This window comes from Tasmannia lanceolata, unplaced genomic scaffold, assembly GCF_043159265.1.
Source record: "Tasmannia lanceolata isolate RefF3 unplaced genomic scaffold, GAP_Taslan_0.1 ptg000015l, whole genome shotgun sequence".
Classification (NCBI taxonomy): Eukaryota; Viridiplantae; Streptophyta; class Magnoliopsida; order Canellales; family Winteraceae; genus Tasmannia; species Tasmannia lanceolata.
The window spans coordinates 58,430,910-58,453,861 of NW_027518692.1; the positions used below are offsets into that span (position 1 = coordinate 58,430,910).

Below are 22,952 nucleotides of genomic sequence, written 5' to 3' on the forward strand. Positions count from 1 at the left end.
GGTCCGGGTCAAGTTTTGTGGCATGTTTCTAAGTTGACCTGCGGGTCAACCCGGCCTGTCAAAACTGGGAGGGTCCGGGTGGACTCGCGGGTGCTGTAGAAGTGAAACAAAGTAGTTTTTAGGTAATTGTCATATTTCTATATCTCTTCTTTGTAGTTTTTTTATGTAATTGTCATATAAATGAACCTTCATTTTCGGTACTTTTCCGTAATTTTCTATTTTATAGCACTGTTTCCTTAATTTTCCTCTAAAACTTTAGTGCATTATGATTATTATTGCTGGTTCCGTACTTATTATTGCTAGCCACCTTTTCAGAAAAGTATTTCCTTGCAGTTTTCACAACGTCTAATATGACAAATCTCTCAATAAATCAGTTGCAAAGGATGGATGAGAAGTAGCCTTTTGGAGAAGGTGGCTAGCAAATACCTATAAAAACTAAAAAACAAAACAGAAAAAAGCAAAAATTTACAAAAAAATGGGTGACCTGCGGGTCGACCCGGCCCGTACGGGCTGGCTGCGGATCTAAGCTTAGTGACCCGTAAAATTTTCTGGGTCATTTTGATCAGCCCATTTGACCCGGACGGGCCGGGTCAAACCAGGTCCAGCCCACCCGTTTGCCAGGTCTAAGTGGACACAACAATTTACACCTCATATCTTGATGCAGTGGGACCCACTATTTTACACCCATGCATAGCATGGTCCACGAATACTAGTGATTTAATAAATTCCAAGCGCTCCCAGGAAAAATGATCGCTTTCTACTTTGAACATCCCCATAATGTCAGAGATTTTATATGCTGTGTGTAGGTGAAGTCCAATGTTTTATCAAAAAATACTATACGGCCCACGTGATAGGATGATCGGAACTATTCATTTATTGGGTCAGAAAATAAATAGATGCACCACATAAATCATCTCCATAGGATGATCCTAACCTCCTTATCTACAGAGGTTTCTATAATAGGCAATTCTATTGTAGATGGGAGGTTTTGGATCATTGGATTTACGAGGTGTTGCCTATTCACATTGTGGCCCTAAAAATTAAAAGTTTTGATCATCCTATGAAGTGAGCCCAGCACTTTTTGACAAAAAATACTAGACTTCACATGAGCACAACATATAAAATCGTCTAAGCGAAACTTTAGTTTAACTTCACATGTGCACACCAGTATATAGAAATGGCTTCGTCCCTGTCTTTACCAATGAGCTACAGACTCAACCCCATTTTTTGTTAAACATCAGTAGAAAACTCCTCTTATTTTGCTAATTGCTAGTTTTCAATTAAGATAAGATACCGTGGTGGGTGCGAAGAGTGCAACTCTCACCCTTAAGTTCCTTTTCTTTGATAAATCCCCCATTCCAGAGTTATGTACTGGTGTGCACTCACGTGCACATAAAAGATACGAATACCACTTACTATCCTCCGCCAGTTACCATATTTCAATATGCCGCTAAAGCAATTCAAAACAAGAAAAAACATAAAAAAAGGGTCATTTTCATTATTTAGGGCTGCTACCAAAATGGGTTTTGTTTGGAAAATAAAAACAAAATCTCATGTTGTGACACATGCTCAAGAAGACAAGTGAGCTCGAATCCACCGAAAAAGAAGAAGAAAGGGTGGCCCAGTGCACGAGGTTACCGCCAATGTAGCCTTACCCCAACTTTGCAGAGAGGCCAATTCCGTGACTCGAAACCATGACCACCAGCTCAAACCCACACCAAATGCAAAAAATCCTTGTAGTAAGTCATTGGTGAATATCACTTTCGCGTTGTGACACATGCGCAAGAAGATAAGAAAGTGAGCTCGAATCTACACGAAATGCAAAAAAACAAAAAAACTGTAAAAATGACGATATCATTCGTCAATTTCACTTTCATCTTTATTTTCAAAACGAAAACTCATTTTGGAAGTATTTTCCGTCAACATTTTTCTCGTAAGGGCACCTGACACCAGGATATGATTTCAAATTGCCAACCACCTGCTACTTCAATTTCACAACGTATTCAATTCATCCCTTTCCCTATTATTTTTAGGGAAGTGATAAATCCGCCCCTTTTGATTACTTGAGACACCCAACAACAGTGTATCAATGACTGCAGAGGGGCTGATGCACTTCACGTCAAAAGTATTCAATGGGCCTAATCGCCATGTACACTGCTGCTAGGTGTCCCTAGTAATCAAAAGGGGCGGATATATCATTTCCCTTTTACATTACATCCAATATCTTCTCTCTCCATATATTAATGCCAACAAGAGCAAGCCCAGGCCCATGTCTCAGATAAGTCCATAATACCGGCCCAGGCCCACATCTTCAAACCAAGCCAGATACAGGCTTGAATCAAGCCCAACAGAGGTGCCTTCAACTCTTCAAGCCATCTCACGGGCCACGTGCGAAGACCTACGAGAACCTTGTGGAGTTCTCTTTTACTAACCTGCGCCCTGTTAACCTGCTCAGACGACGAGATTGCCTCGAAGGTACGTCTCCAATCCCCTTTCTTCATTTATCTGCTGCTTAAATTTCGCTTCAATGTCGTTCAAATGCTTATATTTTCAATCTCTTTTACATTTTCATGTCCGGTTTAGGGTTTTTGTGCGCGGTTTTGACAATCTAATCCATCCTTTTCGAAACGATCTCGTTTTTACGCAATTAGTCTTTAACTTTCGCAACATATATTTCTCCAGGTTTCGGATGTTTTAATCCGATTTTTCCACCGAAACCGAGAGGAATCGATTCTCTTTTTCATGTTTATAGTCTGTAATTTTAGGACCGCAACAAGTTCATATCCATTTTAGGGCTTTTCCCCATGAAATTGTACGTGTACTCGTTAGGGAAATTTGTAGGGAGACTTAGAATTATATAGTACAAAATAATAATGCATAGAAATTGCAACTAATCAAATCACAAGTTCACAACCATGAAATAACTGCGAGTAATCTAAATCCGCTGTCCTTACCTCGTAACTCTATATGGTATTGACATATAGTTGGGGTCCTTAGAGGGGAGATTGGTATTGTACTTTCTTATACTTCATACATTGTACTTCTTTATTGAATTTACTGTTCCAGACATGTGTTGTCACTAGGTGTTTGATGTGATTAAGCCATTATAGAGATGACTTTCTTGCGTATGTGATGGTTTCTAACTGTGTATTTGTGTTTATTCTATCATTCCCCAAAGTTTCATCTTAAAATTTCATCATCTGCATATGTTTCCATACGTTGCTGTGATTTGATTTTACAAGATTTCCACCAGAATCGAAATATTTTTATTTCTGTGCCTACAGAAACCGAATCTGAAATTTAAAACCTTGCGGTATGACTGTCTGAGTTTGACATGTAGAGAGTATTAAAATATGACACAGGTGCATGTCGAATATGGAAAACCTTAAGTGAATGGACTCATGGATTCAAAGCCAATATAATTTACTCAAATCTAAAAGTTTAATACTATTACATAATATTATGGTTATAACATGTAATATATGAGGGTTGAGGCCATAGCTCAATTATTCAGGGCATTGTTTGTCAACCTTGTCGTTTTAGGTCCAATCCTAGCTTACCTACTAAAAAATGTAATATATTGAGAATTTTAATAGGTTGAGTGAGTGTGATGTTTCATTTATATTAATAAAGCTTACTATTGGTATGAATATTTCTCAACCTGTTTTATCTGTAAATTTGTGTTAACATTCGGAAAAAAAACATATGAGACCTAGAAGTGTTGTGGTAAATCGTTGAAGTGTAATAATCCGACCTGCGTCCTTTGTCCATTCAGGAGAATCTATGTACCCTTGTTTCATGTTCCACTATCATTGTTGATTTAGAACTCAGTAATCAAGTGGTTCAGCCTAGAATGATAGATATAGGTGGGAAATATTGCCCCAAATTAGGAGAACCATTTGCGAGTAATGGAAAAAAATGATCGATGTGAAAGAAAACCCCTTGCATTGGCCATTCTTTTCATCTTAGAGCTCAAAAGAAAGACATTGTTTTGGAGGATTCCAGAGGAGATGAAACTACTAAATCACTGACCTTGGTGCAATTGATTAGAGCATCAATTGATTAGAGCATTCGTCAACCTCTTTTTTTTTTTGGAATTTTGATAAGAGGTAAGATTTTATTCTCTTGCTATGTTTTCACATAAGTTTGTGAGAAGTCCAAGTTTATCATAAGTGGTTTTGAAACCAACTGTATCCAAGGGTTTATGATGTCATGTCAGTAGTGGTGCATTAGTTGTAAAGCAACATCTAAATTACTAAAGCATCACGAAGTTCCAATTAATACTATATTCGAGTTTATGATATCCTAGTAGTCACTAAAACATCTGCCATACTTTTTCCCCAAATTTATTTAACGTTTTCAAATTTTAGTAATCTTTTAGGAATATCTTTTGGCCTTGGGAATCATTCCCTATGTTTTGCTCTAAACCAAATTTTATTATGATTCAAATTGGTTCTGCCTTCATAAGTCAATCCAGCCCCCGGGTTCAACCTTGGCCACTTTATCAAGCTTGTTTTGATGATAGCAAACATACAAAATGATATGCAATATGAGTTATGATACTAATGATTAAATGTGTTAAAAGTATGCCATTGAAAGATCCAAATTGAACTATGAGGGCATGGATTGGACCAAGAAGCCAAAGCTTGGATACAAGCATGGGTTGAATTGAAGATCAATTGAGCTAAAGGAAGGGGAAGAAGATCCATGGAGAAGAAGATCAGATATCAAGACTTGAAGAAGAACAATTGAAGATTCAAGTCAAAGTCTTTGAATTGAGATTGTATAATCTAACCCCTCTTTATATGTGTGTGGATGATGGCACTAGGAAATTTTCAAATCATATTTAAAAGAAAGTAGACTCTAAGGTTTTCGGAATTCACAAGAGCGTCAAAATCCTATAAGAAATGATGGAGATATGATTTTTCGAAGTTAATTGTGCAATCCAAACAGACCCGGTTAACGACAAACAGTGGCTAGGGACTGACCAAATGGATAGTCCCCAATGGCTACTTCTACGGTCGACCGTGGATTATCCGTGGAGACCGTTGGGAGCCTTAAACGGCTAGTTTTGGGTTCTAAAACTCTATAAAAGGGTCCTAAGGCCCCTAAACATGAATCCAACACATTGGAAAGAGATTCTCTTAATGTGACAGTTCCATCGCTCTGCCTATTGGATGGACAAAACTAAACTTTGATGGAAGCTCTAAAGGAAATCTGGGACGGGCGGGCGGGCATTGGAGGTTTATTCCGTGATTCAGGAGGACGAGTTTTGCTATCCTACTCTAGTCAGTTGGTGTTTGCGATTCAAATGAAGCGGAAGCTTGAGCACTCCTATGGGGTTTGAAATGGTTCTCATGCAATGGTACCGGTCTTTTAATTGTTGAAGGTGATTCATCAAATGTCCTATTGTGGGCTTCTTCCAAAATGGTGGGACCTTGGACTCTACTGGATATTATCACAGAAATCCGAGATCTAGTGGTGTTGGTTAAACCAAAGTTTCAACATATGCGGTGCTCAGACCAAAGTTTCAACATATGCGGTGCTCAGAGGATGTGGATAAGCTTGCGAAAGAAGGCGCAGATAGGGAAGGAGTGACATTTGTCACTGGTGCTACAGCACTCGATTAAGGACCCATGTTGGGGATTTGTTTTGGGTTCTAAGAAGAACACCATTTAGTCTAATATTTTGGGAGATTAGATGCAGGGCAATGGCTGGCTGTTTCAGCGCTTTATTTCTGCAAGGATTGCAGTTTTTCTGAGCCTCGCTATGCAGATATGTATATGGTGTGGTGCTCTTGTAAATCGTGGGACATCTTGTCCCATATATGTATTTGAGTTCTCGTCATCAATAAAAGTTACCTATTTCAAAAATAAAATGAGATTTTTAATTACCTTCTTTTTAATGGTAAGATTTTTAATCATGTTTATAGTTATCCTGTTAAATTCCAATATATTTGTTGTTCCGTCAACAGCGAAATGGATTGTCTTTGCTTGTTCTGGAGTTATGAGGCCTGACCTGAAACTTTTAAATTTCCTTCCTTGACTCCTTTTAGTTGTATTTCGTTTTTTTCCTTTTGTTCGGCTTGTTTCTGACCATCTCGGTCCCTGTCCGTTGCTCCCTTCTTTTTTCCCAATAAATCGATGCCATTCAAAAACGAATGTTCCATCCCATATGTAAAGAAATTCAATATGTCCTTGGTAAGAAACTAAGAAATTAAATACCACGGCCAAAATATGGATCATAGATGGGGTTAGCTTCTTGTCATCACTCCATGACAGGAGAACGAGTTGTTTAAAACTCCTATGTTTGATTCTAAATGGGTGGTGGAGGAAGAGAACCTTGGTGTAGCTGTAGGGCAATCTGGTTTCCAATATGCTTGAATCTCTGGTTTCCAATATGCTCGAATCTCTGGTAATGGTGATATTTAAACTAGAAATACTTTGAGCCAGGTCATCAGTAATAACAAGCACAAGTATCTTTCATGGAAGTCTTATGATTGAGGTCTTTTTTGTGCTTTGTGGGTTGCATTTTGCAAATCACAGTTTAATCGTCAAAGTGGATGGCTATAAGTCCTATTTCTTAATAGTTCGATAATCACATTGCATGAATTGGTTTGCAGTTAGTGGGTATGGAGCAAATGTGGTGTCAAACCCGCATAAAGCTTCACTATTATGAGATGGGATCCATTGGGAAAATACGGTTTTGACTTTTGATCAAGATGCGTTTCTTGGAGTACCAAAAGTGAGCATGATGTCATATCATAGAGGCCTAAGGTACAGAACGCGAGAAACCGGTTGGCCCAACCTAAATGATATTTGATAACTTGAAAATCCCCCTCTTTAACGGTTTCTGTGAGAATGTCACTGCTTGAGGATCAATTCACCCCCTTTAACATTTTTTTTTTGCCTTTAAAACTTAACTAATACCGTTAGAGAGAGAGAGAGAGAGGGGATATCATTTCCCAAAAGAAAATTGTGACATAATTTTGTTCATAAATATTTGCTTGCAAGTCAAAATGACAAACAACTTTGTAAGAACACTTTTTTTTTAATGGTGTATGAACGCTTTTGTTGCTGATGTTAAATGGGTTTGCTATTACTATGATTGAGCATATCAAGGGCCATCTTAGCGAAAAAAGATCGGCTAATGAGGCAGCGGACATCTTAGCAAAGGAAGGAGTTCTTAGGGAGAGCATGTTGGTTGTTGTTTCTTAAAATTAACTAATGTGGCAGATTCTGTAATTGCTTTACTCTACCACTTATGTACTTGGTGTGGGACATCTTGCCCCACCTTGATTGTTAATGAAATTGTCATTTTTCAAAAAAAAAAAAGGGCCTTGCTTTGTATCTTTAGTCCTTCGCCTTTTATTTTCGAGGTTGCCTTGCCTGTGTGATTGGTAACTCAATACTATTTCTTTAGCTCCCAATTTATGCTTATTTACATTGTTTCTTGCCTTTGCGATTGGTAATTCTATATCCTTAGCTCTTAAACTTTCCTTATAGCTTTCATTTCAAAAAAGGAAATTCTTTCTTTTAGCTTTTTTTAAAAAAAAAGAACTTACGCAGATGCTGTTTTGATCTCGTGAATAGCTTTTCTGTCTTGTGATAGGACCTGTGAGCATGGCTGCCCACCATGTGGCTTACAAGGGGCTGAGTGTAATGAAGGAAATCTTGTATGGGTTGACTCTCGGCCTGTTTGCTGGAGGCTTATGGAAGATGCATCAATGGAACTACCAGAGGGAAAACTAGGGAGTTCTATGATATGCTTGAAAAGGGTCAGATCAGTGTTGTAGTAGAAGAAGAGGAGTAGCTTCTTTCCTGGTCAGTTCCATCACAGCTTTAAAATATTCCACATGAATATTTGCTGTAATTACTCCATACATCTTACGTAGTTTCTTTTAAGGGGTAGAATTTAGCTTTGATTTTGATCCCCAAATGTAGCTTTGATATTGATCCCCATCACCATCGTCTTGTTAATCATCTTCTTAGGGCCTCTTTGGATTCCACTAAAATTGGTCCTCATATATGTTCCTTTTTTTCTTTTTGAAATGTTAGAAATCTTTATTGAGAAAAAGCAGAAACAATAGTCAATAGGAAGCAAAACATGGCGCAGTAGCAGAAACTGCTCCACATAGATACCAGGTCTAGTCACACCCCCCTTGGCCAGCAAGTTAACCAACTCATTGGTATTTTCGACGGATGTGGGAAAAAGAAATAAACGGGTTGTTACATGTATAACACACTAATCTCATCGACAATATCAGAAAATAACTAATGATAATATTCCACTTGCGAATAATGTCCTGGGTGGAGTAGCCCCAAGACTTCCTTCACACACTAACCCAAAGCATGAATAGGTTGTTAATGCCCCAACAATCCATGCCACATACTTGTCTCTGCTTTCAAAGGTTTGCCAGTTTCTTTCCAGCCAAATGTGCCATTAGACAGTAGGAGAAACCGTACTTTCTTTCCAGCCAAATGTGCCATTGGACAGTAGGAGAAACCATACCCCAAAAGATACACTCCCTTCTCCCCAAGGCGAAAGCAGATTCACTCTTCCAACACCAATAATAATGAATACGAGAACATCCACTTCATTTCAGAATGAGGCACCACACCTCTTTTGAAAACCACAGTGAATAATAGATGAGCACCACACCTCTTTTGAAAACCACAGTGAATAAAGATGTGATTACAAGGTTCCTTATCTATTTTGCAAAGAATGCATTTGTTCGCCAGACACTGCTTTTGCTTAACTATCTAAGGGTATAAATCTTCTCATGGGTTGTTGTCCAACAAAAAACATTGAATCTTAGGTGGAATGTCTGGTGACCAAATCCTACACCTCTTTATAATAGAATGGGAACCCCTAAACATAAAAGAGAGTGACCAGACAGAAATCCCCTTCGGATCAGGGCCATACTCCCATACCCTCCTTTCACTAGTATGGAAGACCCATACCCTCCTTTCACTACTATGGTAAGACAAAACATTCTCAAAGCAACCTAGGAAATGAATCAAAGCCAATCTCCTCATCCTTGAGGTAATGTCCCACTGAACTCTTTCCCCAAATCTCTTAATAGCAATCAAAGCTTCTCTACCCCTTCTCGCAAACAATCCTATCGAGACTCAAATATTCAAGACAAAGAGGACAATGGAGCAGCCAAACATCCTCCCTAAAACTAGTGTGAGACAAACTCCTCTAACACCACAAATAGACCTCCAAACACCCAAGTCATTACCTATCTCTCTTCACACTTACCCACACCAGCCCTCCCCATATTTCCCCACAATGATCCTTCTCCAAAGAACACTCCACTCCTCCCCCAATTTCCGTGACCACTTTTCAAGCAAAGTATCATTCCGCTCACACATTTTACCAAGCATAAGGCCCCTTTCCGACTTGGGCGGGTAAACGGTTTCACATTTCACTAGATCATTCTTTTTTTTCTTGACCCTCTCGAAGAAAGTCTGTTTGAATCTCCTCACTTTTCCTCACAATCGCATTCAAAATCTTAAATGGGGACATAAAGTATGCCAGGAGATTGGAAAGCATGGCCTTCGTAAAGGTGACCCCTCCCCCAAAAGAGAGGTAGGACTTCTTCTAATGGCCCAATTGCCTCTCCACTCTCAACCATCGGGACCCAAAGAGACTTTGGAGGGATCCCAATAACAAGAGGAAGGGTGATAGCGAGTCCCCTTGCCTTAGGCCCTTTGAACTTTCTGAAAATGCTCACAATTTTCCCATTGATAAGTATTGAAAAGTGGGGCGAAGATATGCACCCAATTTTCCATCTCCTCCACTAATCTCCAAACTCCATCCTTCCCATAAAAGTTAATGAACAAAGTCCCAACTGCACCCCATTTTCCATCTCCTCCACTAATCTCCAAACTCCATCCTTACCACAAAGTTCATGAACAAAGTCCCAATCTATCACATCATACGCCTTCTTGTCCACTTGTACCCTCCCTCTTGTTAGAATCAAAACACTTGTTGGCCAAGAGAACCCCATCTAGGATGTGTTGTCGTTCTAGAAGAGCCAATTGATTATGAGATACCCTTTAACTTGGGAAATGATAAATGCGCCCCTTTTCATCGCTTGGGACACCCATTGTATGTGGCAATCAGGTCACTGCATTCCTTCAATGTGAAGTACACAAGCCCCTCTGCAGTCATAGATACACTGTAGTTGGGTGTCCCAAGTAATGAAAAGGGGCACATGCATTAGGACGCAAGCACGCCATGATTTTACGACCCCCTGGTTTAGAAACTTGATCCTATCTTAACTGGTATGGAGAAAAACGAAAACATAAAAAATTAAAAAGTAAATAGACCTATGCAATTGGTAAACAAGGAGATGGGTCTTTTGCTTGGGGATGAATTTTCAAGGACACAGGGTTGGAATCAAAGAAATCTAAATAACACACCTAGAAGTTTCCCTGATGTTTTCCGATAGTGGTACCTGTTTCCTATTTCAACATCAATCACAACCTCAAGGAGAAAGATTTGCTATTGAATTTGGGAGTTCTTTTTATTTTAGTTGATGGCTTCATTCTTTTTCTCCAACCAAAGCTATATTCAAATTCTGGAGCCGTAAGGATTGACTTAGTATTGATTTTCTTTTTGATATTGTCTTGCCATGATAGAGAAAAACTAAAGGCTTCACACCTCTTGTTTAGCCCAAAGGATTTGATTTGGAGTCACTTGTGGACCAAAAACTGATGTCTTTATCCCCCACTTGATCCCATCACTTTCTGAGACTGGACGGCTGTGGTCACCCAATCATGTCAATGTGTGTTTATCGATTGGCCGATCACACCATTCTTAAAATGGCTTCCTCGGATTTTTTAAGGCCTGGGAATGAGAAAAGCCAAAAAAATAAAACGCTGGCATTATGCAATTTCGACCCTTAAAAGTCTCTTTCTCCTTTTCTGCCTTGTGTGCTTTTGAAAAATGAGATTTTTTGGGGAGACTCTGAATCGCTTCCAAATATTCTCATTAATCTGTTTCTGCCCGTTTAGCCTGGAGAGTAAGAAGCCTTGCTGAACACATCCTAAGGCCCTGTTTGTTTTGGATTTTGAGTCCAACTATTAATCAAGGGATGAGATCAGATCTATCAGAAAAAGGGGTGGAGAGGTTTGAGCTTCTCCAGGCACTTTGAGGGGCCTGATCTAAAAATAGTAAATGTTGGATGATCTTGACCGTCTAAACGTATTTGATCACTTTGTTGATCAAGGTTATCGTTTTAACATGAATTTTACACTAAGAAGATGGTTGGCTAATTATACCTCAAATAATGGCGTACAGCCCTTGCTTAAGGAGGTGGTTTTAGCTCTGTTGCCGCTTAATTTCATCCCATTAACATATGCATCTCTCTTTATCTCTCCTCTCCTTTTTTTTCTTTTTTTTTGTGAAAGGCTGATATTCGTCACCCGTGATGAATAAATAATATTTGTGGAGCCAGTTATAAGCATAGTTAGCAAAATGTGATTAGCCAAAAAAGGGGATGGGAAAAATTCTAGTTTAATATGTTATTGGTTCGAAAAATTGTAGTAAAAAAACAGTCAAATACATGGAATCATGAAAAAAAAAACACATTTAATATGTTTAAAATTGGGAAGTGATATATCCGCCCCTTTTGATCACCAGGAACACCCCCAGTCGGTGTTTGTGGCAATCAAGGGCATTGAATTCTTCTGACAAAAGTACAACAGCCCCTCTTTAGTCATTGATAAGCTGACAGGGGGTATTCCTGGTGATCAAAAGGGGTGGATATATCATTTCTCACATTTTCTCATTTACAAAATATAGCGGAGAGGTTTGGCGAGCTTTGGCGCAATAGTAAGGTTGCTCCATTGTGACCTGGTAGTCACGGGTTTGAGTCACGGAGACAGCCTCTCTGCAAAGCAGGGGTAAGGCTGCGTACGTGTAGCCCTCCCCAGACCCGGCAATGGCGGGAGCCTCGTGCGCTGGGCCGCCCTTTTTTTTTTTAACAAAATATAGCGGAGTGAAGTTAGAATGTTGGACAAAAATATGCGTTTAATACGTTTAAAACATGTTTCCCCCTAAAAACGGAGTTTTTTTAAACTGGAGAAGTTTTAAACATAGAATTAAACGGTGAACCTACCAAACAAGTTTTTTTTTAGGGATTTGCTAGGCAATTTCGCGGAAAGTCATTTCGCAGCTGATTTTTGCAAGAGAGAACAGCCACACTGGCTCACTTTTCAGCAGATTTTGTCCTATCCATTTATTTCATCTGAGGTGGCTGTTCTCTCTTGCGAAAGCCGGCCGCGAAATGGCTTTTCACGAAATTGCCAACCAAATCCCTTTTTTTAACCTCGTTTAAAATTAAGTTTTGCTGACTATGGTTATGAGAGATCGGTGGGAGGAGAGACTTGAGAGGGTGGGAGTGAGGGGAGCATGAGAAGCTCCATAAAATCAAGAAAATAAAAAACCAATTCGAAACAGGTAGTTTCTTTTCACTTGTTTTTAGGGATTTTTTTTTTCTTCGATGTATCTACTTCTGTCACTCTCCTATGGGCTCTCATACAGCTGGGCCCATAAATATTCCATGGAATAATTTATCATGGTTTCCAAACTTGGCCTAAGGAACAAAATTCTATGTGGCATTCATAACTTCCCGACTCACATCAGATTCATTATTGGAAGGGACACGGCATGGATCTTTATGGTTTCATATCAGATGGTCTTAAGCGATAGGAAAAGATAAGTTTCTTTCTAGAAACTAAGAAAATTAAGAGGTGTGGGACAGGATACGGGTCTTTGCTTCGTTCATTTTTTATGAAAGTGAAAGTGAAAGTGAAAGGATGAATTGAAACTGCAATACAGTGGGGGCAGAGGTCAATTGTCATTTTCATGTAGTTTTCAAAGACCTCTCATCATCTCTGGCTTGATTTGTTGATCATTGAAAAAGTTTTTCAATGGTCAATATTGGTTTCATTTAAAGATCAGTTGTTCAAATGATGTAGACAGTCTAAAAAACAATGCTCCATGGCGTGGATCACACGGCCAAGGTGTTGATTTTCTTATTAGTTCGCCACCGGCATACTGCTTATCCCTTTAGGCTACAAATTCCAAGCTCGAAGGAAATTTCATCCATCGTACAAAAGTCCATGAGAGAGATAGTCTAAAAAACAATGCTCAATTGCGTGCATCACACGGGCAAGCTGTTAATTTTCTTATTAGTTCGACTACCGGAATAGTGCTTATCCCTTTAGGCTACAAATTCCATGCTCAAAGGAAATTTCATCCACAGAGAGAGCCAATTAGAAAATTTTGAAAATATAAGAAAAATTAACACTTGTCAAATAAATAAGAGCCCATTTGGATGCTGAGAAGATTTTGATTTGGAATTCTCACATTTGCAGCTCTTTTTGCGTTGAAATTTGGATCCGGATCAAATCCTTGAATTTCCAATTCAGCCACTGACAGTGAAAAAAATCAGATTTTCAAATAAGCTGTGAAAATAAGTAATTGAAAATCTACAGATCTGACAGTTTCCTTTATCCTCTTGGCTCCTCAACCTCTCCCCAGCAGTAGAAAGTACCCCATTCCCTCTCTTTTGTACTCAAAACTCAATTCCAAATCCAAATACAAAATATGAGGTATCCAAACGGGCCCTAATAGTATGTGAAAAACCTTATAAACAAGATTGTGTAGGCAAATTTGCAAAAGCAATTTTCCAACCCCTCTTTTTTTTGAGGAGAGAAAAAAGTGCCACCTCATATTTTCTTTAAAAAAAAGAGGGGCTGGGAAATGGCTTCGTTCCCATATAAACGACTACCTAACCAAGAAAATCCCTACATGCCACATCATATAGAGGGGTGTTTTCGTCATTTAAAAAAAAAACCAAAAAATTGCCTAAAAGATGTCGACATGTTAAGAACCTATTTGCTGGTTTCATACTTGTTTACCAACTAGGTTTCCATATTGTTTTTATATGAGAATGCTAAACTGAAGGGCGCCTCCATTGAATTCACATATCTCCTTTAATTTTGATTTCAGTGCCATTAAAATTGCAGGTGGGCGACGTGATCCAATGGGGCATCCTTGTATTTGGGTTTCTGCAAGGGCGCCCTTCACTTTAGCGTAGTATATATATTACTGTCAAGAATATTTTTATGATTTTTTCCCTTCAGAAAAAGACCATTTTATAATTTTTTGGAGAAGCAAAAATACATTGGTGCATCAAGGAGTTAGGGAGAAAGCCATTTCTGTTTTGTCTTGGCTTCATCTCCACACACCTCAACGGTATTGTTTTTCTAAGCACATACGGTAGATAACACCAAGGTTTTAAATTTCGGTTTCGGTTGCCGCGGAAATGGAAACATTTCAATTTCGGTTGATAATTTTAGTGCAAATCTTATAAAACGTATGAAAATATATACAAATGATAGAGTTTTAATATAAAACTTCACGAAATTTAAGAATAAGCACAATCACACACTTGGAAACTATCATATAAGCAAGACAACCATCTCTAATGGTTTAACAACATTGAACACTAAGTGACATGCACTGTCGCACACGTCTGATAATTCAATATATGCTACATTTCATATTCATCACGTTTCACATGTAATTTATATAATCATAATTATGCAACACATACTAATAATAGTATACAACTTGAAATTTTTTTCTTTGAAAATTTATTTTCATGTAGGGGTATTTTGGCCATTAGAGCCAAAATCAACCGGGCCTCTTTCCCGTCTCCGAGTACACTTGGTCCCCACTCCGAACTTCAACGACGGCTTTTGTCTCCATTCACGAGGTGGGGGTATTTCAGACCCACGCGTACTTCACTCTTTATCATCAATTCGTCGTATCTCTACAGTCTCCCTTTCTCAGTATAGCTTTTATTCTGCAAACCCAACCCCTTAAAACCCATTAAATTTCTCTCAAGTTTTCTCTCTCTACCTTATGGGTTTTCCTTCATACTTTTTCTTTCTTCTTTTTCTTTTTTCCTTCATCACCCTTTCTTATTCAGACCCAAGATCATCTGTAGCTGCTCGCATATGTAGCAACAAAACCTCTACAGCTGCTGATCGAGTGGCCTTCATAAACAACTACTTATCAGCCATGAATGCTCTCACCCCTCAAATTGCCTCTCAACGATTTGGTAGAGTTACTGAAGGGACAGGAAATGCAACACTTTATGCAATGGGACAATGTATGGGAGATCTCTCAAAGGGTGACTGTGACCTCTGCTTTGCCCAGTGCAAGATTCAGATTGTCACTTGCCTTCCTTATCAGAGAGCAACGCGCGGAGGGAAGATTTTCCTTGATGGTTGTTATGTAAGGTATGCCAAACAACTAATTATTCCAAAAGCGCTTAAGCTCTGATAACATGTGAAACAACCAAGTACTTTAAAAGCTTTATGTGTTAGAGTTGGTGTTATTTTTTTCATTTACACTTCAACCCTCCCCTCTTTTGGGTTCGCCGTACTTGTTGGGTTTTGATCCCAAGACCCGATTCGGTTAGGAATGGATTTGATCTTCTTAGAGGGAAGATCGTCCTCTTGACCCATTTCGAGGGAAGGGTCTGTCCTCCTTTGAGCTCAAAGACACAGTTTCTAGAATAATAACTTCATCACTGAGATAAAAGATGACAACCTGCTTATATCCCATAAATCCTACAGAACTTCCTATTCACCAAGGACCTGCCGTGAGGCAATAGCTCTATCCAACAACTTAAGCTATTAGAGTTGGTGTTATTTAATCATTTATACTTCAACACTCCTCCTCACGTGTGTGGCCCCTTTTTTTTTTGGGTTAGCCATACACGGGGCACATGTGATCGCTCTTTTGGGTTGGACTCTTTATTGGGTTTTGAACCCAGGACATGATGAGAGGCAATATCATAGCTCTCATACCATGTGAAACAACCAATTACTCCAAAAGCTTAAGTTGTTAGAGTTGGTGTCATTTAATCATTTATACTTCAACAAGGTACGATGATTACGAATTCTTTGAAGAAGCATTGAGCCGGGATGATAGGACTGTTTGTGGGAATCAGACGGAATTCAGTGGGAATCAAACGGCTTTTGCAGAGAATGCTGCCGAGGTTGTGCGGAATTTGAGCATTGAGGCGCCAAAGAACAATGGATTCTTTGTGGGTTTTGTTGGTGGAGGGAACTCCACAGCTTATGGGTTGGCACAGTGCTGGGAATTTCTGAACACAAGCTCTTGCGGGAGGTGTTTGGAGAATGCGGCCTCGTCGATTGGTTCATGTCTTCCCAGGGGGGAAGGGAGGGCGTTGAATTCTGGATGTTATATGAGGTATTCCACTCAGAGATTTTATAACAATTCGGGGAATGCTACTACGTCGGGAGGAAGTAACGGTGAGTTGGGTTTGTTCGATTCTTTGTCCTTCGAATTTTCCATTGTTTTTAAGGTTGGAATGTTTGGTGGTGACTGACTAGGTTCCTTTGTTTAGTTTCTCTTCTGATTATGAGATTTCTGTGATTCCCTTGGTTGGATTTATGAACGAGATTGGAAATTTCTGCGGTGAAAGTGTAGGATTCTATAAGTGTAATTGTGCAATAAGAGCTGTTGTTTTTCCTTTCTTAATGTCATATTCCGAAGGTCTAGAATAAATAATCCATACACCATGGTTAGATCAAGAATACACTTTCTTTCATCCAATGATTTAAATCTTCGTTAGTGGACTGTTACTAACTTAAACAAGGATCAGCACCCTTAAGCTTGTGCTAGACCAGGAATAGCCTTCTCTAATACAAATTTTAATAATGTCCATGATCTATGGATAAAATTAAGAATATGGAGAACAAAATGATTTATTACTTCAACACCTATGTTAGATAAAGAATAAGTATTATCTAATATATATGATTTAAATTTTCATTGATGGGCTATTTCTAATTTTAAAAGCATACAACATGATTCCCCCATAACCATAATCTACAAATAGAGGAATTGAATACCTAGAAAATGAACTGACCAAAAGAGAAACATCACCCAATCCCCGACCTTCCATAAGTAAAAAAGTCCCTAAATGATTACTAATCAGGCATCAAGATATCAATTCATCAGAACAATAACGAGATAGAAACATTATAACCTAAAACTAAATATTGGAAACTGTCAAGAAGAAAAATTGGTCGAGATAGTCTATTGTTAGAAAACCATCGTACTGAAGAAGTTCAGTAAGTCTAATGCCACCAAATACAGACACTATTTAAATAGCTGGAACCATTAGGCAGATTTCAGTATTCCATCCATGCTCTTTGGAATGTACACTGACCTGCACTGCGTAGAGCGAATGTATTAATTTAACAATGGCCAAAGGATGGTAATGCTTTTTTAAATCAAGTGTTGTAGCCCTGTAAGCTACCCTTTTATTTGAAGTAAGAGACTTTTATGCTTGTATGATGTGTCTAGGACCATTGGAGGAATTGGTGAAGGAAAAATGACATTTCTTGGATTATGGCTCTACTTGAAAAAGATCTAGAGATAGGAAGAAAATGTGACCAGTTAGGGAGAAAGAAAGAAGAATGAAGGAGATTAGTAGATAGGAACAACAGTAAGGGGAGAAGTACAGATAGGGAGATTGTCGATGTTCTTGAGCCGAGTAGCAAGAACACATCTTCTAGTGAGGGAGTTCGCAGGCTAAAGTCCTGTTGAACATCTATGTAACAGGTTTCGGTCCAACTGACTTACCTAGCAAATAATAATAAAAATAAAACAAGATAGTGGGTTAAAAGGATGGAGAGTAAGTAGTAACTTGGAGATCGAGATTTTTCGATTAGAAATTGCCAGGGCTCTGCTGATGTCATGTATCAAGTCTCTGTGAATGAGAGTAGAGATTTGAACTGTTACTGATATAAATATGTAAAAATGCATGATAATTATGAGTATGCCTTGCCTACATGTATATGGTAAATGATATGCCCTGGATTGGAAATTAATGAATGAAGATATTGTGTGAATAATTAAAAACTACAACGGGGATTGAAATGCAAATTGTATCTTAATAAGGACTCATTTCCATCTAAAACCTTCTGTTTTCTCATCAACATCAACACTGCTCATGGTTGGAAACTCAATTAACTTTCATTTCTGGGATATTTTCTATCATGAAAATGAGATATTAAGTTAGGGAAATGTTATCAGCACTCCTGCATTTTGATGAGTGCACTCCTCACTTTATTAAAAGTACGGTATGGCCCGCACGATAGGGTGATCCAAACCGTCCATTAGATGGGCCACAGCCTAAATAGGTTATGCCTCAAAAATCATTTCCATAGGTTGAACCTAACCCTCCGATCCGAGTGTTAGAGGGTTAATCTTAACCCTCTATAGATCGTAGGGTTAGGATCAACCTATGGAAATATTTTTTAGGGCACAACCTATTTAGGCTGTGGCTCATCTAACGGATGGTTTGGATCATCTCATGAGGTGGGCCTTACAGTACTTTTAATAAAGTGAGGAGTGCCCTCATCAAAATGCAGTAGTGCTGATAACATTTCCCTTAAAGTTATTGAGTATTTTTTTATCTCCAGTTTTTCATTCAGTAAATTTGTTGACATATCTTCATTGTTACTGGTCATCAGGACGCCGGCATCTGGTTATTATTCTGGCCACAACTTCTTCTGCTTTGGCAGTTGTGATGATTATCACATCCACTGTGTTTTTTGGGAGGAGGAGACTATCAAAGATGAGGAAAGGTGACATGGTATTTTATCTGAATATTCAAAATTCATTTCTTATTATAGCTTGGAACTCATTCGCTTAAATTGGTATCTGTTGTAGAAAAGAAGCTACTGGGTGCTTTAGCAACTACTATAAATAAGTCCGAATTGAACTTCAATTATGAAACTCTTGAAAGAGCAACAAATTATTTCCACAGTTCCAATAAGCTGGGTCAAGGTGGATCTGGCTCAGTGTATAAAGTAATTTCTCCATCACTTTCTTCCTTCATCGGTAATTGATTGTATATTTGTATGAAGATAACTGAATGTGGGTCTTATGTGGAACAGGGGATTTTACCAGATGGGAAAGTTATTGCCATAAAGAGGCTCTTTTTCAACACAAGGCAATGGGTGGATGATTTCTTTAATGAAGTTAATTTGATCAGTCGTGTTCATCACAAAAATCTTGTCAAACTACTGGGCTGCAGTATCACTGGTCCTGAAAGCCTTCTTGTTTATGAATACGTGCCGAACAAAAGCCTCCTTCAGCACCTGTTTGGTTGGGTTCTCTTCTATCAACATTTCGTATCATAGGAACTTTTTTTTTTTTGAGTGGTAAATATAGGAACTTTATCCAATCAGTTATTTATTTGTCGGCCTATCTTTTCTGATACAGATAAATTGAATGCTCGGTTGATAAGCTGGGATATGAGATACAATATCCTGGTAGGGACGGCGGAGGGTTTGGCCTATCTTCATGAGGAATCAGAATTGAGGATTATACATAGAGACATAAAGTTGGGAAATATACTGCTTGATGAGAATTTTACGGCCAAAATTGCTGATTTTGGGCTTGCTAGACTTTTCCCAGAAGATAGAACTCACATCAGCACCGGTATAGCAGGAACACTGTAAGCTCATTCCTCCTTGGCTTAATTGATTATGGTTTTCCTTTATCACTTTCCACTTAGGACCGTAAGATAGAAATCAGAGTTGAAACCTAAAGCTAAGTGGCTATTCCAGTAGCCTCTAAGCCTTTAACTCCATTATGTACTATTTCTTTTCTTTGCCTTCATTAGATCATTATGTCTTGTAATGCATGTTGGGATATCATAGTTGCAACTAAAAGTCATGAGACCCACATAAACTTATTGGTATACATGCACAACTGTGAATGTTCAAATGATTGTGTGCATTACTGTTTAAATTTTGTAGAGGTTACATGGCTCCTGAGTACCTTGTCCGTGGAAAACTGACGGAGAAAGCAGATGTTTACAGTTTTGGTGTGGTTCTAATTGAAGTTATCTGTGGAAGGAGGATCAATTCCCACGCGGAGGAGCCATCATCTATTCTGCATACGGTATCACTCCGTAAACTCCTTTTTATCACTCTGTAAACTCCTTTTTAACTCAGATAGTTTTTTGTCATAGTTTTAAATTTCAGCCGGAATCCGAAATTTCGACCTAAATATTTCAGTTACATGGAATAGGTCTTTTGCAGGATTTCGGCTTAATTTCCCCGAAACTTACAAGATTTCCAAATTTCGGCCAAAATTTTCACTGAAATTTTAGAAAATACCAATTTTTTTTATCGAATTTTACATGATTTCGGGTTGTTGCCGAAATCGACATTTAAATCATTGTTCTTGTTCTACTTATAGTTGCACTCCTTAAACCGCACTGTATTTAGAATCAGAAGTGGATTTTGGTAGTGACTAGTGACTCCTATTTTTCCAAAGGGGTTTGCTAGGGTCCATCGCAAAAGGCATTTCACGGCTGGTCTGTCAGACCAGCCACCTCGTGAATGAAGACAACAGCTTTTGTCTCCATTCACAAGGTGGCTGGTCTGACGTGTGACAGACCAGCCGCGAAATGCCTTTTGCGATGGACACTAGCATTTCCCTTTTCCAAATTGTATTCTCAACAATCTTTGATTTTTCAGGTTTGGAGCCTTTACATGTCAAGAACACTCCCAGAAGTTGTTGATCCGACTCTGGAAGGTAAATTTCGGGAAGAAGATGCATCTCGGGTACTCCAAATTGGCCTCCTGTGCACACAAGCATCTCCTGAATTGCGGCCTATAATGTCAATGGTAGTTAAAATGCTAACAGATAAAAGTACCATTCCTTCACCAACGCAGCCACCATTTCTCAATTCTAACACACAGGTTCCATCTATTCCTTTTGAAAATTTCCGGCCCGAACCCAACTCCCAATCTTCTGGGAATAGCATGACAGTTACCCTACTTGATCCTAGATAAATTATCTGAGTCTACAATAATAACGTTTCGATGGCCTAATCTAACACTCAAAAAGGTTGCGAGATTTGAGAATTCGAACTTCCCAGATGCCCAACTAAACCTAGACTTGGAGAACAATGATACCACTGACTTGGGCAAGTAACTTTTCTACTCCTTTTCTATGCCTTACACATCTTTCAAAAAAAAAAAAAACATAACCATGCCTTACATTTTCTACTCCTTTTTCAGTTTGTGATTCCCAAATCTGGGTCACTAGAGGCGTTAGTCCCCGGAGCAAGATGACGCAGTAGAGTCGGTGACCTGATTTACGGAGTTTTTCAACTGTGGTTTGACAATCATCCTTCATTGTTGTGTTATATAGTTGTATATACGATGGTCGAAGCATCAATACCGTAGTGAGTAGTGCAGTTCCAGATTTTTTATCTTGAACTGGGGAGCCCTCCACCAACAGCCCATCAACATATAGAAAATGAACACTTTTTCATTGCCCACTAGTAGAATCTGACATTTTTAGATCAAGATCTTGCTGTCTTCTTGTAATCTGACATTTTTAGATCGAGATCTTGCTGTCTTATTCCTGTAAAATACATGTAAAATTGCTTCATGTTCTTGGGCAATGGGCTTTTTAGCTGAATATGGTGTTCTTTGAATAAGATCAATGTAATTCCATCCTGTAATCTGCAGGTGGGCATATTTACAGTGTATTTTTAGTAAGGAAAAAGAAAGTTGTGAAGGAATTTAAATGCTTGCACTTCATCTGTATTAAGTTTATTGAATGCAAATATTTGGATTTATTTGTACTCAGGTTACCATACACATGTATCTTGCTTTGGATATTGAGCTGCCAGGTTTTGCTAGCATTTGTTGGTAGCCAAGTATGATGCAACTCAAGAAAATCACAAAAAATCATTATCAGGTCTCATGCCTTAGTTTTCAACTCTTTAGTCTAGTCATCATTAATGATTTCTAATGACAAGATTAATGCAGTTCACAGTTGCAACAAAAGTGAGGAAGATTAAGCACAAATAGACCATCATAATTAGTTCAACTGAAAGTTTCCATGACGGTTTTCTTGAGCTTAAGATTAGACCCTAAGGCAGCAGGCCTTGGTTAGAAAAAGAAGAAAAACAAAGAGACAGTAGTCTTTGTCCCCTTTTCTCTTCTTACTTTTCTATTTATTGCCAAAGATATGAAGTTCCAGCTTGTGGTGACTATATATACTGCAATGGTCTCAAAAGACCACATCACACATTAACTCCAGAAACCTGTCCTTAGCATGTTAATACTGTAAATGTAATTGAGTGCATTTACAGTATACAGTGCTGAGCAATATTTTCTCAAAGAAGGGTAAAAGTACAGTTGGACTTGGGAAAACACTTTTTCAGTGATCCAAACCGTTCATTTGTTAGTCACCAATGAGGATAGGCCACGCACAAACTATTTTCTCCATTGGGTGATCCTAACCATTCAATTTTTTTGATAAAGGTAACAATTTATTGAAAAAAATAAGACTTCATTACAGGTGCACTTCAGGGGGTAAACATTGCCTCATAAAAAGATCCGCTAGAAGCTCTTGATTTAGCAAGACGATCGGAACGATAAAAGAACAACCACCATACAAACACATATCTTTAATCTTATCCATGGGATTGGTGAGTCACTACGGAACTATGCTAATCCCTCTGGCCCATGAGACTGTATTAGAGGAATTGCTTTCTACTTCCAATCTGCCTTTCATATGTCTAGTGGAAATGATCAATCCTTGGCGAAGAGTACAGACCTGAGCTTCTGTGGAGTCTGTGATATCGATAGCGCCCCCAAAGGAGTAGATGATAATAAAAGAATGCTTTAAAAAGTAAAAGAACAATGCTAAATAGACCTCCATTGTGGGACTCAGAAGATGAATGGTTTGGATCACCAGTGGTGGAACTACTTTTACATGTATATCCTTTAAAAAGTACGCACTGCACACCATATAGTTTCTCTTAAAACAATGCATAGAAACAGCCACAATCA

General features: G+C 38.6%; 1 protein-coding gene and 1 pseudogene across 4 annotated transcripts; both read left to right on the top strand.

Moving 5' to 3' along the window:
• Nucleotides 1–2,043: 2,043 nt before the first annotated feature.
• LOC143892680 (cytochrome c oxidase subunit 5C-like) lies at nucleotides 2,044–8,038 on the top strand (annotated as a pseudogene). Its single transcript, XR_013255571.1, has 2 exons — nucleotides 2,044–2,475; nucleotides 7,593–8,038. The product of XR_013255571.1 is annotated as a cytochrome c oxidase subunit 5C-like (transcript).
• A 6,842-nt stretch (nucleotides 8,039–14,880) lies between these two features.
• LOC143892682 (cysteine-rich receptor-like protein kinase 3) lies at nucleotides 14,881–21,687 on the top strand. 3 transcript variants are annotated; one of them, XR_013255574.1, is made up of 9 exons: nucleotides 14,881–15,326; nucleotides 15,976–16,367; nucleotides 18,600–18,713; nucleotides 18,799–18,938; nucleotides 19,026–19,236; nucleotides 19,354–19,588; nucleotides 19,893–20,037; nucleotides 20,619–21,074; nucleotides 21,165–21,687. XR_013255574.1 is itself a non-coding variant. In XM_077397473.1 (8 exons), the coding sequence occupies exons 1-8, from the start codon at nucleotides 14,947–14,949 to the stop codon at nucleotides 20,934–20,936; spliced, it is 1,935 nt and encodes a 644-aa protein (XP_077253588.1). In that variant the 5' UTR covers nucleotides 14,881–14,946; the 3' UTR covers nucleotides 20,937–21,157. The 3 variants fall into 3 exon arrangements, 1 of the variants encoding a protein (XP_077253588.1); XR_013255573.1 differs by having other exon boundaries at nucleotides 20,619–21,070; XM_077397473.1 differs by lacking the exon at nucleotides 21,165–21,687 and having other exon boundaries at nucleotides 20,619–21,157.
• Nucleotides 21,688–22,952: the final 1,265 nt, after the last annotated feature.